At 45.4% G+C, this 14,692-nt stretch overlaps 1 protein-coding gene across 2 annotated transcripts in view; it reads left to right on the top strand.

The window, feature by feature from the left end:
- Positions 1-14,692, top strand: part of LOC124184880 (Kv channel-interacting protein 1-like) — a 96,017-nt gene that overhangs the window by 78,036 nt on the left and 3,289 nt on the right. For both annotated transcript variants that reach the window (XM_046575054.1, XM_046575053.1), the window contains exons 5-6: positions 2,380-2,453; positions 12,680-12,892. In XM_046575054.1, coding sequence (XP_046431010.1) covers positions 2,380-2,453; positions 12,680-12,892 — 287 coding nt within the window. The remainder of the gene's footprint in view (positions 1-2,379; positions 2,454-12,679; positions 12,893-14,692) is intronic.

Here is a 14,692-nt window from a genome sequence, read left to right as displayed (position 1 = left end):
CGAAAATACGAAGATAAAATTTCGTACGTAGTGACTTGTGGAAATCGGAATTTTGGGAGTTTTTTGTAGAACATTTTTCAAGTGAGTACATTTTTTCCGAACCATTAAGGTGAATTATGATCGGGCCCTTTTATCTGGACAACTTGTTTCACTTGATTGAATTGCTGGATTTATTTGACGCACCGTTGTTATAGTGGAGAATTTTTATGTTCTTAATTGAGCCAGTAATGGTGGCGTAGTTCGATAGACACAAATCCGTTGATCGAACCAACTAACGAACAGTCTAATAAAACAAAGTGTGAAACGTGAGTGTGTGCGTGTGAGTTCGTTTTTACGTGTGCAATGGCACTAGCACGCGCATTGGGAATCGAATCATCAGCAAATCCTCTCTGCTCAACGTGATGATACCGAATCTGGCACAAATGAGGATTTGCGATAGGTATTATGGATATATTGTGGGAAAAAAAACGAGAGAGACACAGCGCAGGCGGGTTAATCGTTTTATTCGCGTTACAAATTATATACGCATTATAAGTTGATCGACGCACCGAAGCTACGAATCTAAATTTGCAATTTGACAATATTTGGCAAGAAGAGGACAGCCGCTTACCGCGTATCTCATTTTCTCAAATTAATGCTACCTTATTCTCAAGCCACTTTCACATCCCATCTTAGATTGCTTCCCTGCGATGGTCCGGTCAAACCACCTCACATTAAGGTTGATTCCGGGACTGACCCGTGTCCACGGCTGCTGGATAAGCGTTTGATCCTACAAACCGAAGGATTAAGGGACTAATTCTTGAGAAGGTCGCTCGCTCCGTTCTTTCTTCCCGTTCTATCCCTCGCCTTTTTCTCCATCCACGTTTGTCATCGGCTGTTGCCAAGCCGCCGTATCTCGTGAACCCGGAAAAAGCAATGAACCTGAAGCACCGATCGAAGATGCGACGGACTTTCCACGTTTTACGCACGTGTCGGTCTAGCCGATCGTCCAAAATCCGGGCATCGGCAAGTGCGTTTGAATGCCTCTCATCAAGAGTCAATGAAGCGTTCACCAGGGTCGATAAAATGCGATCCCCCTTAATTCGGGGCTCGAAGATTGAAGGCGGTGTTAAAAATTGAACGTGGTTCCCATCTCCTCGGGCAAGAAAGTCCCGGTTACTCTCCTTTTCCCGAAGAGCCAGTCATTCCGACCATTGAAGTACTTCAAGATGGTTCCCCTGTCCAAATTCCCGCTCTGGAAGCGCCAGTTTCGCGTATTCGCAACGAGTCAACTGAACAATTAATCGCGTGTGCGGTGTGCCGGAATTCATTGCATTTAACAACCTGCAGGCGTAACTGTACAGAGTCCCTTTCATTCGGGATTCTCTTTTAGTCGCGGCATCAAAGGGGGAACTTCGGATACCTACTCGGCGAAAGAATAAAAGCGAAGTTAAAACTTTTACGCGGAATAGACTAAATTCCTCTGTCCCAGGTGCGCCGTACGGACAAACGCCGCTATTCAAACAACGTTAACAAACGCATATCCTGCTGGTCAAAGTGCTGATGCAACCCATGTGTTGAATTCTCGTAATTAGGTACTCCCTAGACACAGTAGCGGTATTGGATCGTCAGGAAAATTCATACATTTACTTCTCTCGCATAGGCCGAACTCCTTTGATCCAGGTAAAAACTGTCATGGCCCAAAGGTTTCTCTAACCATGCGTACGTGGCGCTTTAGTTCTGTTTCTGTGAGGTCAATCTCCGATTCGCCCGAGGCGAACGACGCAACGTTAGTAACAATACCGACGGAAAATCAAAAGTCTATATACTTGCAACAGGTCGTATTTTCCCATTTTAAAACCTCTTTCATGTTTTTGTGAGACTCTAGAATAACGTGTTCGACTATTGATTCACTTTGATGTACGTCACTACTTGTATCGTTGACTTCCAATTAATGAAAGGATAAAGTTTCGTTCTTGGTACTTTTGCAAGTCTCGTTCAACCTCAACTGTCAACTAGCGAGAAGTTTTACATTTTTAGTTTCCTAGTGGTTTTTCTTTTATCCTGGCTTCGATTTTCGGCCAACAAGAAACTATCGTCGCTAAGGGTAAGTTAAAGAGACGTTATGTAGACGCTGCCGTTCTCCGATAACTTGTTGAAAGAAAACCTAGAAGGTACGTCTTATCGGAACGAGTGCTGGCACTGTAATCCAGTCTCGTGGGAGTCGAGTAGAATATAGTAGTTTTTCCCGACAAAAAGGGCTGAAATTTCTGGGAAAGTTTCGACTCTGAAAATACAGAAACTCCACCCTCCACGTGAGCTTGAATTACTCAATTTCCAGACTGCAATTGCACCACGATCTTGACTCAACATTTTCCTCTTGTTCTTTTCTTTTTATAGCCAACACGAGCCAATATGCCCACTACGTATTCAATACCCTGGACCAGGATCACAGCGGTCTACTCAGTTTCGAGGTGAGTACTTTTACACAACGTTACGATGTCTTTTTACCGCGAGAACTGCGGACAAGTCCTCGTAGACGGTATCCGAAAACTGCAGGCCGCATTTCTTTTCCCCTGTATCTTGAATATTCCTACACTTTATGAAAAGTGATCACAAAACTGTGCACCCTAAAAGCTTATCTCGCGTGATCTAAATCGAAAAATCCAAGGAACAGTGCGCCTGCTTTCCGGATGGGTGGATAACCCAGCTCTTCGAAATTTCCTTCCCTAAAATCGGAAGCTCACCCTTCGATGTCGTACCTTTTACGCTCAAGCCGCTCTGGGTTTATTTATCTAACAAGAAATCGCTGCCCTCATACGACTGCTGTTGATCGGTAAAAACAGCGACGTGAACGCAACGCGGTTTGTGATGTGATTCCCGATTAAAGCCAAAGCCAGAAGCCAGAGAAGCGCGATCGCGACGAAACAACAACCGCAAGCTCTATTTTATCGCGTGACGTGACGCTGAGTACTCCACGATTCTCGCGTTTGATTTCCCATTCTATACTCGGTCTCTTCACGCCTCGGCACTACCGACGTTTCAGTAACGAGGAACGATTCATCGGAACCTTCGACAAAGAGACTGGCCGCGCACATAATTCGTCAGCGAAACGTTGAAACGGAGTATTGACAGCCCGGGTAATGGAAAACCGTTCCAATACTTCAGCCACGTTCCCTATTTCAGTTTCCGGAGAGGAAGATTTGATCCTCAGCCGAGCTTCGCGCACCGTGAAACTGACCACCACCCCTCCGAGCCGCGAAACTCGGTAGAGGGTGAATTTTTCGCACGTTTGTTCGTCAAGAACACTCGCTTCGCGGTAATTGCAGAGTAAATTACCGATGCACGAAAGAAATCCAGCATTGAATTACCGAACTGTGGTCGCAAGTTTGTGGATTCCGTTACGACTGGCACAACCGAGTAGATATGAATATAATAATAGGCGAGGTGCTTCGGCTAGTTGCTACTGCAGAATCTTGGAAACGGGGACATGAACACAAACGGCTTCGGACAAGCGGATAATTGGGCTGACAGTTTCGTAGCAATTTATGGGCTCCGGCTTGCAGCGGGTTTTCCGTAACACCAAAAATGGACCCTAGACTCCTAGTTGCATTACTGCGGATCCGGGAAAACTCGACGCCTCGTGTTTTTTGCCTTTATCTTCTAACTTTTGAACACCGGAGTTCCGCGCCTGCGACGCCCGACACGTGACAGCTTTACCTTTTACGATATTAGGTACTAATCTATCTGTCTTATTTATAATTCATTGTTTCACGCGAGTACCCTGCTTCCAATGGATTCTTCTCTAATTCCATACGCATTTGTGTGTATTATGTATCCCGTAGCTGTGCTCGCGGTTTATTTTCAATCACGCCACAGCCGAAGAAGATTGAATCGGACGAAAATTTGTTTCTGGAACCGATGGAAATAAGCTAGCTCAACTCTTGGATGAGAAATAAAACGGAGCCTTGGTTGAAATCACCAGCCAAATATCACAGCAGAAAATTACTCAGGTGTACGATGGCAATTACGCCATAGATCACGGTCTTGTGTGACACACGATTTTAATTGTCAATTTTGTGAGAGAGCAAAAAAAAATTCGAGGAGAATAATTTCGGGCAATCTTACCTCGGCGAATGTCAAACGCATTCTGACAGTACGTGAAATAAGAAAGAACTCCCGAGATAAAAGGGTGGGGAAGGAAGCGTGTCGCGAAATTTGCGAAAGGACTAGCTGCTGGTATCAATTTATCTCCGAGACTTTGTGCGAAGCAATAACGTTGCTCGAATACGCGCTTGTGTATTTACATACATGCGATGGGGATTGCCGTTCTTGCATTTGAATACTCGCTTCAATTTAATTCCCGGTTGTTAGTTCCAGACGAACATGGCTGCGGGTAATCTTACTTTTTCTAAACTTGCCTGCGTTCCAAAGCCCGACGTTAATAAATCCCTTCAAAAGCGCGGCCTAGGCTCTTTTCGAGGCAGGGCGGGCACTTCGGTACCTCGTTTGAAATGATTGAACGTGACTTTGGTTACGCGTAGAGGGGTGGTTTTTTATTTCCATTCATTTCGTCCCATCCCTTCTCCCTCGCGCGTCCAAGCCACTCCGAAGGGCCGAAGGAATTTGCACTTGCGGGGCCAGCGCTGCCAAGAAATAAATAAATAAATAAATAAAAGATGCAGCGCCGGACGGGGCGCGAAAGCCGAATAAAGGAATGCCGATTTTATCCCTCTCGGTGAAACTGACCGGACCAAATTTAACCCCTCAAACATTCACCCTGGATGTTCGACCTCCCCTGGAAATGCAATTTGAAAATCTGCGAGCAATGTGGCGCCTAAAAATTTATGAACAATAACACTGACCGGAATTCGTCGCTAAATAATTCAGATATACGTCACGATAATTGTATCAGTTCAGGATAATTGACTCGGTAACAAAACGAACCTACAATTATTGAGTCTACGATACACGTGCTGAAAATTATATTTAAAGTTAACACGTGCAATTGCAAAAGTTGTTTTTTTCTTTGGTATAATCTAGACGAATGTTTGCAATTTGTTTTACCGTTGTTACATCCGTAATGAAACGTCAGTTCTTTGGCATTTTCACGCAGTTAAACCATCGACGGGAAATGTTTCCAGAATGAAAAAACCTCAAAAGCTTTAATATTCTGTCGAATCGAGATAAGCATAATTTTTGCGAATTTATACCTCCCAACTCCCGAGATACTCGTAATCTGACAAAATGACTATATTTTTCTTCGGTATAGGAACACGCCAAATTATATATCCACAAGGGTGCAAACCCCGAATTTCCCGCCCACCCTTTACCCAAGGACCAGCGTCGAAATTGGGAAACCCGTATATACATATCGCCCTTCCGCCATTCGAGCCACGCTCCAACGACGCGGTATAAATAACAAAGAGCCCAAAGTCCGAGTAAAATCTCCTCGAATAAAGACTGGCTTATATATTGACGCCGGGATAAACAGAGAAGCTCCGAGCTTTCCCTCATGTTCCGCTGCTCTTATCCCCGAAGAAGAAGTCACAAAACCGTTCGCAATTCGCACAGTCAGCAGGGAAAACACTCGCCAGGATAAGCTCGCAACGAACGTCCAGGAACTCGGAGAGCAACCGGTTCGTTCGTCACCCTGATTTTAGAAGTCAAATGAGGAGAGAGCCGAGCTGGCTGCACTTTGGCTCGAAACCGGAGGATGAAATTGGAACGGGAATGCGGTATTCTTGGGGAACGAGTTACTCGGATACCTGTGGAGCATCATCCTACGTTGCATCGTCGGCCGAGACCTGAGAGCCTTTTCGTGTAGTTGGTTCACCCGGCTTGACCCGGGCAGCAAACGCGACCGTCGGATTGCCTACTGCGGAATAATTTGCCTCGGGAATACCGACCGGGGGTGAATAAGGGACAGGGTCGTTCAGCGTCAAAGTTCCTCCCCCACAGACCCAAGCCAATGTCGCTCGCTTGCACGAACAATTTCAAACCCAAAGTTATCAGTTCGGTGCCCCTCGACAGGTCTTCCATAAGAAGAAGCCTGATCCCGTTTTTTCCGCCCCCTTTGTCCGGGCGGAACTAACGCAATCCAACCAAGGATGGACTTGGAATATTCTGTCTTCGTACCGAGGACCATATATAGGAACGTCCTAAAGTCTATCCGCAAAGTGAAAGCGCCAAAGTCTCTTCGTGAACCATTATCAATTTGCTATTTCTGTACAGTGATCGTCGTCAATTTCTATCACGAATTTCGGAGGAAGATTCCCAGGCGGCTCGATCAGTGTCTCCCATCTTCGAAGGTCGACGCATATCCGTCTTAAGCCTATCGGTAATTCCTCCGGCCGCAAATGACGCAGGAAATGGGTCAAAGTTTGACCCCCGTGATCCTCTCTCGGAGCAAACCCCTCAACTTTCGACCACTGCTTGACGGCTAATCGGTCACGCCTGGGTCTGCGGGTGTGACAAGCAGCTGGAGGGTGGCAGGCATCTCTCTCTTTCACCCTCTACCGCAATCTACAACGTGATCAAACCAAACATCCGGATTTTACGCGGAGTCGGGAGGGCCTGAGCTCGGCAATGGACATGGTCGAAACCTCGCTCCACCCGCAATTGAACACCCGAATTACGACCGGGATTTCAACTCGTCGATCCCGACTTCTCTCTAATCCAAATCAAACGGATGGGGGGACTTTGCTGCGTGCGCTTTATCCGTCGGTGAACTATCCCCAGGCCGAATTGTCGCGCCATTAGTTGGGCGCCGAATTTGGTCTGTGAAAATAGGATCGTGATGAAAAAGTCAATTCTTCACGACCTGATTGAAAATTGTTTTATCGAAAAACATTTCATTCTCAGCGAAGCTGGTTTGCCGAAAACCGATACTTTTTATTAATTCTATTAAGAGATAGTCGTGCAATGGATTTTTATCAATTTATTACGTTCGTGAGCTACGACGATCTCTTTGAAAATACTGAGATAGAAAATAGTGGCGTTGTAAATAAAAGCTTGGATATCTATACTTCATTTCAAATCCAATCCAAATTGTCAAAGCCTGGTACATTTGCTGGATTTTACCCAACGATGGCTCATTTTACTAAGAATATCTGTTTCTATAACAAAGTCGTTGAAATATTATATATTTTCGTTTTTTTCAGTAGTAAATTCATTGTTGCGATTTGTTGAGCACAATCGTTATCGGTGCAATGTTACAATATTTGACATTCAACAACATCAACTGATCGATGACAAAAAAACGTTTCAGTGAATTTATAGAAACGATAAATCTTGTCAATGAATCGAATCATCATCAAATAAAATGAATCGAATCTCAGCTCTACTGATATCTAAGCTCTAGTTCATAATTCCAACATTTTGTATATTCGCCGATATCTTAGTGACGTACGACTATCTTTAAATATTAGCTCCCGAACCCTTTCGCGTGTAATCGGCCTCATAGACAGCGATCACTTTGACCTGGGATTTTCGCTATGAAATCTTAAAGATGAAGGATAACTGCTACTGCTTTACACACAGGTCACTGCTCCAGGAATTGTTACTCAACTCTCTTCTACTTTCGCCTTGAATCCGTTCCAGTCTTCGAACAAGCACGTGCTGGCGTACAGACCCGGACTGCTTTTACATGAGAGAAGGCTTTAACCACTGCAAGTTTAGAGCGGCGATTACCGTAGGGAAAGATTGCGGCTGCGGTTTGTGGCACCCCGTCGTGTTACCTGAGCACACACGCCGTTGCGGTGGCTTTGGCTAGCCTAGTCATCGGGGGTAGTTTCAACCCCCGAGGACCTCCGGCTTTATATTTGATCGTTCGTTGTTTTTTCACTCCAATTTCAAAGCCTCTCATCAAGAATTAACCGTCCGTCGAACTCTATCAGCGTGAAACGGGAGCGTTCGATCCCACCGTTTCGATGCAGCGGACGTATTTTTTTCTCGCAAAGGTACGTACGAAAAAAATTTTACGGGAGCATCGTAAATCGTTGCTAAGTATTCGAATTATGTGGGGGGGGGGGGGATGAGCGGAAATAATTTACGATTTTCAACGGTTCAGGGATTGCTGAATATTTCACGAGCTCGTCAATTGTGAAAAAAAGCTTTGTTATAAGCTCGGTAAAAAATTTCATAACTTTGGCACCACCACCCCATACGCACTGCGGAAACTTGTTACATCGGCAGATGTTCCGCTTCTTGTAAAGGCTAATGAGTTTTTCGTCAGAATTTTGAAGACAATGAAAAATCGCGAACGACAAGTGGGTACGTGAAGAAATAATGGAAATCTTTTATCATTCCGGGCATTATATCCTTCAAGATTCGTTATCCGAGCAGCTACGCCGGTCTGCCAAGACAAAAAAAATAAATAAAAAATAAAAAGAAAAAGAAAAAGAAAAACAATGAAGAAGAAAAAGATTCTCCAAAAGAAAAAAGCCGGCCTTACGCCTCGCGACTTATGTACCTACAACCTTTTACTCTTGGGAAAAAAATTTGATAAAATATCTTAATCCGATTTCCCTCGGGAATACGAAGCGCACATAAATTTATACGAGCCCCGGTACGAGAAACGGACAAACGGGTAACGGCGTCCCAGCAAGTACAAGGCGTCTGCCTTCTTGGCCACCTTACCTTGGGTAATAAGACGCATTGCAAAACGCGGGCTGACGGACTCGTGCTAGTAACATCGGCTCACCTCTAGACTCTCGCTAGTGGTGAGAAGCCAGAAAGGGGTGCGAGATCAAGTGCTCGAAGGAGCCTAGAATTGTGGCAGGAAGGGCCGGAGTTCGGATCCTCCGGATGTTAAGCAAGATTAAGTACAGACGTCGGGTAAGGACGTATGTCGCGGATTTACTGTTGAGCGAAAATTTATACAAGAGGCCGAGGCTTCCCGTCAGCTATTCCGAAACAATCCCACCCTCGCTTTCTCCAACTTTCTCCTTCCACTTTATTATTCGAAAACTTGCGTGACATTCCGTTACCACAACAAGAAAAATCAATTTTGCCAAGGAAATAGATGAGTAACAGCGGCAGCGTTGATTATAACAATAACGAACAATCTTATGTTATTACAACAATGATAAGTTTTCTATCATTAGGGTCCTGTACCGAAGCATCGAGCGTCTCCCCGCTGGCTGCATTCGAAGACCACTCGGAGTCCCATTTTTGATACTTCTCGTTTTTCTTGAAAATCCTCTCACTGTTCACTCTACCCTGTAATTTTCTCCGCAATTATTTTGCCCGCTCATCCGACAGACCCGAGAGCTTCCTCGCCGGGATTTATGACGCAAAAATGAAATTGTCTCCCTCGCCGGTTCGAGGGTGATGCGGTGGTCACTCCCTCGTATATTGTACTCGGGCAGAACTCGGGCCATTTTTCCAAGGATTCGCTTTTCTAGTCTTCTTGGGCTTAATCCTCGCGGAAGAATCGCGACGGCGACACCATAAATCGGAGACCATATTTTATGATGATTAAGGATCGAGCTTTTTTATTTCAGGAGGCTCGACATCCTCGAGCCGGGACGGATAAATGACAGTTTTTTCCCCACCTTTCCACAGCTCTACTCCTGTTTGATTTCCTACAATTTTTGCTACAACTTTCGAGAGCTTTTTTCCCTTACTTCAAAAATTACAACCTCGCGTCAAAAGCTCACTTCAGCGCCGGCCATAAATCAGACGGGAGGAGAGATTGAACGAGTAGTTGCCGAGAAAATGAGTACGGCAATAAGTTTCTCAAGGCCATTTACCCTAGGTTACACTATATGTATACCCTTATATAGACACCGTTACACAACTCGCGTACTCTACCCACCTCACTGCATAGTTATACCGAAACTGTGAGTTGAATCCAAGGAGGTGTCGACGAGTAGACTCAGTTCAGAGGAAGTCCTTGCCAAGTCAATCGACTGTGTTAGAGATGGGTACATAAAACAGTTGAGAGAAGAGATCCGCTGCCTGCATTGCGAATCTTTGCGAGAAGTTGAAAGGCGTACGGAAATATACGAGCTTCGGAGTGCGAGCTAAAAAAGACGAAATGGAATAAGAAGAAGAATAAATATGCGAATGAAAATTGGCAAACAAACATCATAACGTGGACGTGAATGTGTATGAAAACAAAATAAGACAACCACGCGTGTCAGAGCTTCGACTCCTGTGAAAGAAGTTTCCCGGTCTGAAAGGATTCCCAGGATGAAAGAAAAAGGGCCAAGCTTCCAGTGTGACTTGATGGAAAAACACGAGAAGGGAAAAAGAAAATAATTCATGAACACCGAAATCGTTTTACCTTGAATCCGAGTTGCCAGGATGTCGCATTGTTTGCTTCGAACGGCTTTTGTCAACTACCGAAAACCCGTTTCAATCGCATCTTTGTTCACTTGCAAAATTTGATATCAAGAATTCTTTCATTCGCATCTGCCCGAATAATCGCGAGTTATTTTTTCTTCGAAAATTTGACAACGACCGGTTTTCCACCGCTCAAATCCACCGCGATAAAGTTAGTACAAAGTAACCGCTTCCTCTCATTCCGACTCGGTTGTAATACAGTCATGAGCGGTAACTTTGGCGGGAAGCACCGATCGCCAGCTATCTGCTTGTGAAACGTTTCAGGCATTCGGAGTAGAGGAAAAGGGAAATTTGAATAAAAATAAATGACGTGCTCCGCTCGAACAGTATGGAGGTAAGAGTGTCGGGGTGGACTTTGCAACCGCTCTATTAATTTCGGCCAAGTTCCAGTTTGTCTGAGAATAAACGGATAACGATCGTAGCGAGCGAAAGTGAAAATGCGTAAACGTGCGACGAAGTAATAAACGTAGCACCGGCTGACGTCTATCTGCTGGCGGTGAGGGACGGATACATAATGCAAGTATCGGTATATTCGCGATGTGTATTCACGGTTAAAGCTTGGAGAAAAGTACTCGAACTGACAGAAGTCGTTGCCATGGGGATCGCGATATCGATCTCGTTCCTCTCGTCCGTCGTTCGTCGCTCGACGTACTCGGAGTTATTACCTTCAGTTACGGTCTTGTTTTGTTTCCACTGCTTCTGGACCATTTCCGTGCGTATATCGCCGCAACCCCTTGCGCCTATATCGAACGCAAGCGCGGCAATCCGCATCGGTGCTTTCAACCCCCGATCAAATCGCACGTGCAAAATCGAACCGTGAAACCGAATCGCGCCGAACCGTCAGGAAAATATAGGGCGAGGAGGAAAAGCAGAGGGGGAGGAGCAGGGGGAATGAACGGCGGAAGGGAAAGGGAGTAAGAAAATTAATAGTATAATACACTGCAGCGAAGGGGGTCGTTGGGATCGCGCGCAAAGTGCGTCGAGGAACCTGAATGAGCGTGAGAGAATCAATTATCTCGAACAGCGGTGATTCTCTTAAGATTGGACGATTCATTCCGCGGAACAAGGGTCTCCTGGCATCGTAACCTGCAACAGTTCTCACAATTTCGAGATATTTCAACGTCACGCCACGCTGAGACAGTGACGCGAACGCCGCGAATTTCAATTTGAATTTAGACCTAGCATTACCGTCGTGCTGACAGTAAAAACAACGAATACAAAATTATAAACAGTTTGTTTCTTTTTTTTTTTTTTTAATTATTATTTTACCCCGTATCGCAACTAGTCCAGAGCACAAGTAATATCTCTTTGGAATATATTTTACTCGGAAAATCATCCCTCGCGCTTGTTAGTGGCTGTGAAATAAAACAGCCCCGAAGGTCTCGAACGGCTTCCGAGACAGGCGCGGAATTCTTTTGCATTAAAATCGAGGACACGTATTCTAAATAAGGACCAGACACGAGACGAAGTCCTGAATATTTCGCGCGCACGTTCTTGTATCTTTTATGCACTGTGCAATTTACTTGGGCTTAAGACTTTTAACCAAGCTTCAACGCCTGTCGTGACGAGGGTACAAACACGTATAAATATGCTGTTGAAAAGTGTCTTCCATTCGGCATGAATTAGTGCCAACGTGGCCGTTCGGGCCTGATTGTTTCGACTAATTCTCTCGGCGTGCTTAGAACCGCATCGCGTCACGCGACGCCGCGGTTTTCAAACTTTGCGTGCCGGCGAGGCAGACACCCAGTGAAAGCTCAAGCTCAAATTCGCTCGCTCACTCACTCACTCGTTACTAGTCACCTTCGCCGCCTCCCACCTCGATCTACGAAGCTGTAATCACCTAAATAGATTAGATTACCTACCGCTCATTACCCGGAGCATAGCGATAATCCTTACTAATTCGCTATATGTGCCCGTAAAACCAAGGGTTTCGCCGATGATTTACCCGGGATCGTGTTGTGGGTCCAGATTATGTATACATACGCATGCAGCTGACCAGTCTTAGTAAGGACGAGCTTTTAACTGCTAATTTACTATTCTTTTGAAAATCTTTAAGAAAATTGGATCATCGATTAGACGCGGACTGTGCAAGTTAATTCCTTGGTTTGACTTACGATTGGATTGAAAATGTCTGATCCTAATTGTCAGGATGATAACTCCTAGTATTCTATTCATTAATCATGCTTTGGATTAAAACCCCGTAGACACGGAGATTCCAAATTTTTCTATTCATTGCGCCGAGAACCGTTGTTTGTTTCCATCTTTCTCACTTTCTCAGCCATTTTTACACACCCTTTTTCCCACTTAGCTCTGCAACGTGATTAAATTGTTCCACCTTGTACACACGCAGGACTTTGTCACCGGTCTGAGCATACTGTCGAGGGGTTCGATGGACGAAAAACTTCGCTGGACGTTCTCGCTCTACGACATAAACGGTGACGGCTGCATAACGCGGGACGAGATGACTGACATCGTCACAGCAGTTTACGATCTGATGGGAAAATTCGCCGACCCGAACCTGGATCACGAGGGAATACGAGACAAGGTTGACCGGATGTTCCAGGTATGATTTATCTCCGCTCTTGGCTCATGATACGAGTTCCGCCCCATCTCGCGATTCATTTGTACAAGTATATTCATAAATCACCGAGTTACATGAACACGACAAAAGCTCGAAAAAAGACAGACGTCAAAAAGGTGGAAGACAAATTTTGATGCCGCGTAAGAGAGCGAGGAGAATTCCGCAATGCGGAAAATATCCCGCACCCTGATGTCATCGGTCCCTGTGGTGTGAGTGATGTTCAAAGTTCTTGAAAAAGCTTTTTCAGCCGATCCACAAGCTCGCATTTTCGGTCTAACAGGTGTGAAAAAAGAGATTATTCCGTGAATTAATACTGGTTTTACAAAGCTGTGTATTTATTCACCGTTTTCTTTCCCCCGGAACCCGCTGCGGGTTCCGGGATACCGAGGGACAGAACAACGCGGTGTTTGCTTTGGATAAGTAGAGCGGTTTACTCTGCCAAACAAACACGCCGGCCATATCCTTCCGTCGTGTTTCGGTGGCGAGATGAAACCAGACGGACCCGCAGCGTCTCTCTTTCTATCCTCTCCTCGCGAGGCTTGGCCAACAGGACTAAAACGATACCGTCGAAATAGGTTTCGTTGTATGGGAGGGAGGGGGAGCCGGTTACAGGAAATGGATTCTCGTCGCCCCGGTATATAAATTACTTTAACTCGAGGTACCAGCGGTACACTTCTCCTCCAGACGCTCAACTTTTAAATCTCCGGTTTCCACCGTCTCCTTACATCACTCGCTTTCTCATCACCTAGTCGAGTTATTCGTACTTTTTCAATCACACCAAACTTCTTCGTCTTATCCTCAGTAGGTAGAGAAACGTCGATACCGCGATGATCAACGGTCAAGGATAGAAGCATGTTCCGAAAGGGTGTCAGATCCGTTCGGTTGATTTTCGACTCAGCCGTTCACCCGAACGTTGAAACCTTGCGGGGATGATACAAGCTCTTGAAATGAGGTAACAACAAAGACACGCTTTCCGCATCTCAATGTTGTAGAAACCACAGGGTGAAACGAGGGCGAGTCAATCGGTTAAGGGTAGCCTTCGGCAAGGTTGGCCAATTAGCGTTCCGGGGGAGGAGGATAGAACGGTGCTTGGAAGTTTGCGGCGCGTGTTTTATCCCGGCAGCGAACCTAGGTCTCGACAATTAGAAACGAGTCTAGTGTGTCTCTCTTCCATGAGCGCGGTGATTATGCGAGTATTTGCAGCTAGTTAGCCAGTCCATGACGGAATTAACTGGCTCGACTCGCTACACCGCAGCCATCGATCAAGCCGCCCCCGCATCTGGATGAAAGAACCTAGCTCGCGCACATGCACATGTCTTCTTTCCATATCCGCCAGCCGGAGAATCGCGATCCATAAATCTTTCCACCTCCGTCACTTAAAGGGCGACACTCAACCCCGCAGGATCGCGGGAAAAGCCGAAGGTCTCGAGATTAATCCTCATATATGTAAGTATGGAAAAAGGCAACGGAGCGCTAAGATTTTCATTGAAAATAAAATATATCGAGAAGTTTTGTCATTATTTTAATGTAATTTATGTATAACGGCATGATCGTTCGGTAGAATTTTCGGATAAGCATGGAGTAAGGAAAAGCGATCTTCGGAGGCTGAAGTGTCCAAAGAAAAGCTCTCGATAATGCGATTTTATTACACCCATCAGCCAGTCTTTTCAAGCCGAATCACGTGTGCGGAAAGATTTCTGAAACGACTCAACCTTTCGCATTTAGACGTTCTGTCGGAGTGAAGCTATTGCTAGGAATCGAATAACCCGGTGCTTTAATTTC

Source organism: Neodiprion fabricii, chromosome 6 (genome assembly GCF_021155785.1).
Source record: "Neodiprion fabricii isolate iyNeoFabr1 chromosome 6, iyNeoFabr1.1, whole genome shotgun sequence".
Taxonomy (NCBI): domain Eukaryota; kingdom Metazoa; phylum Arthropoda; class Insecta; order Hymenoptera; family Diprionidae; genus Neodiprion; species Neodiprion fabricii.
Note: the sequence above shows the minus strand (reverse complement) of the source record. Positions and strands in the feature narration are given on the sequence as shown.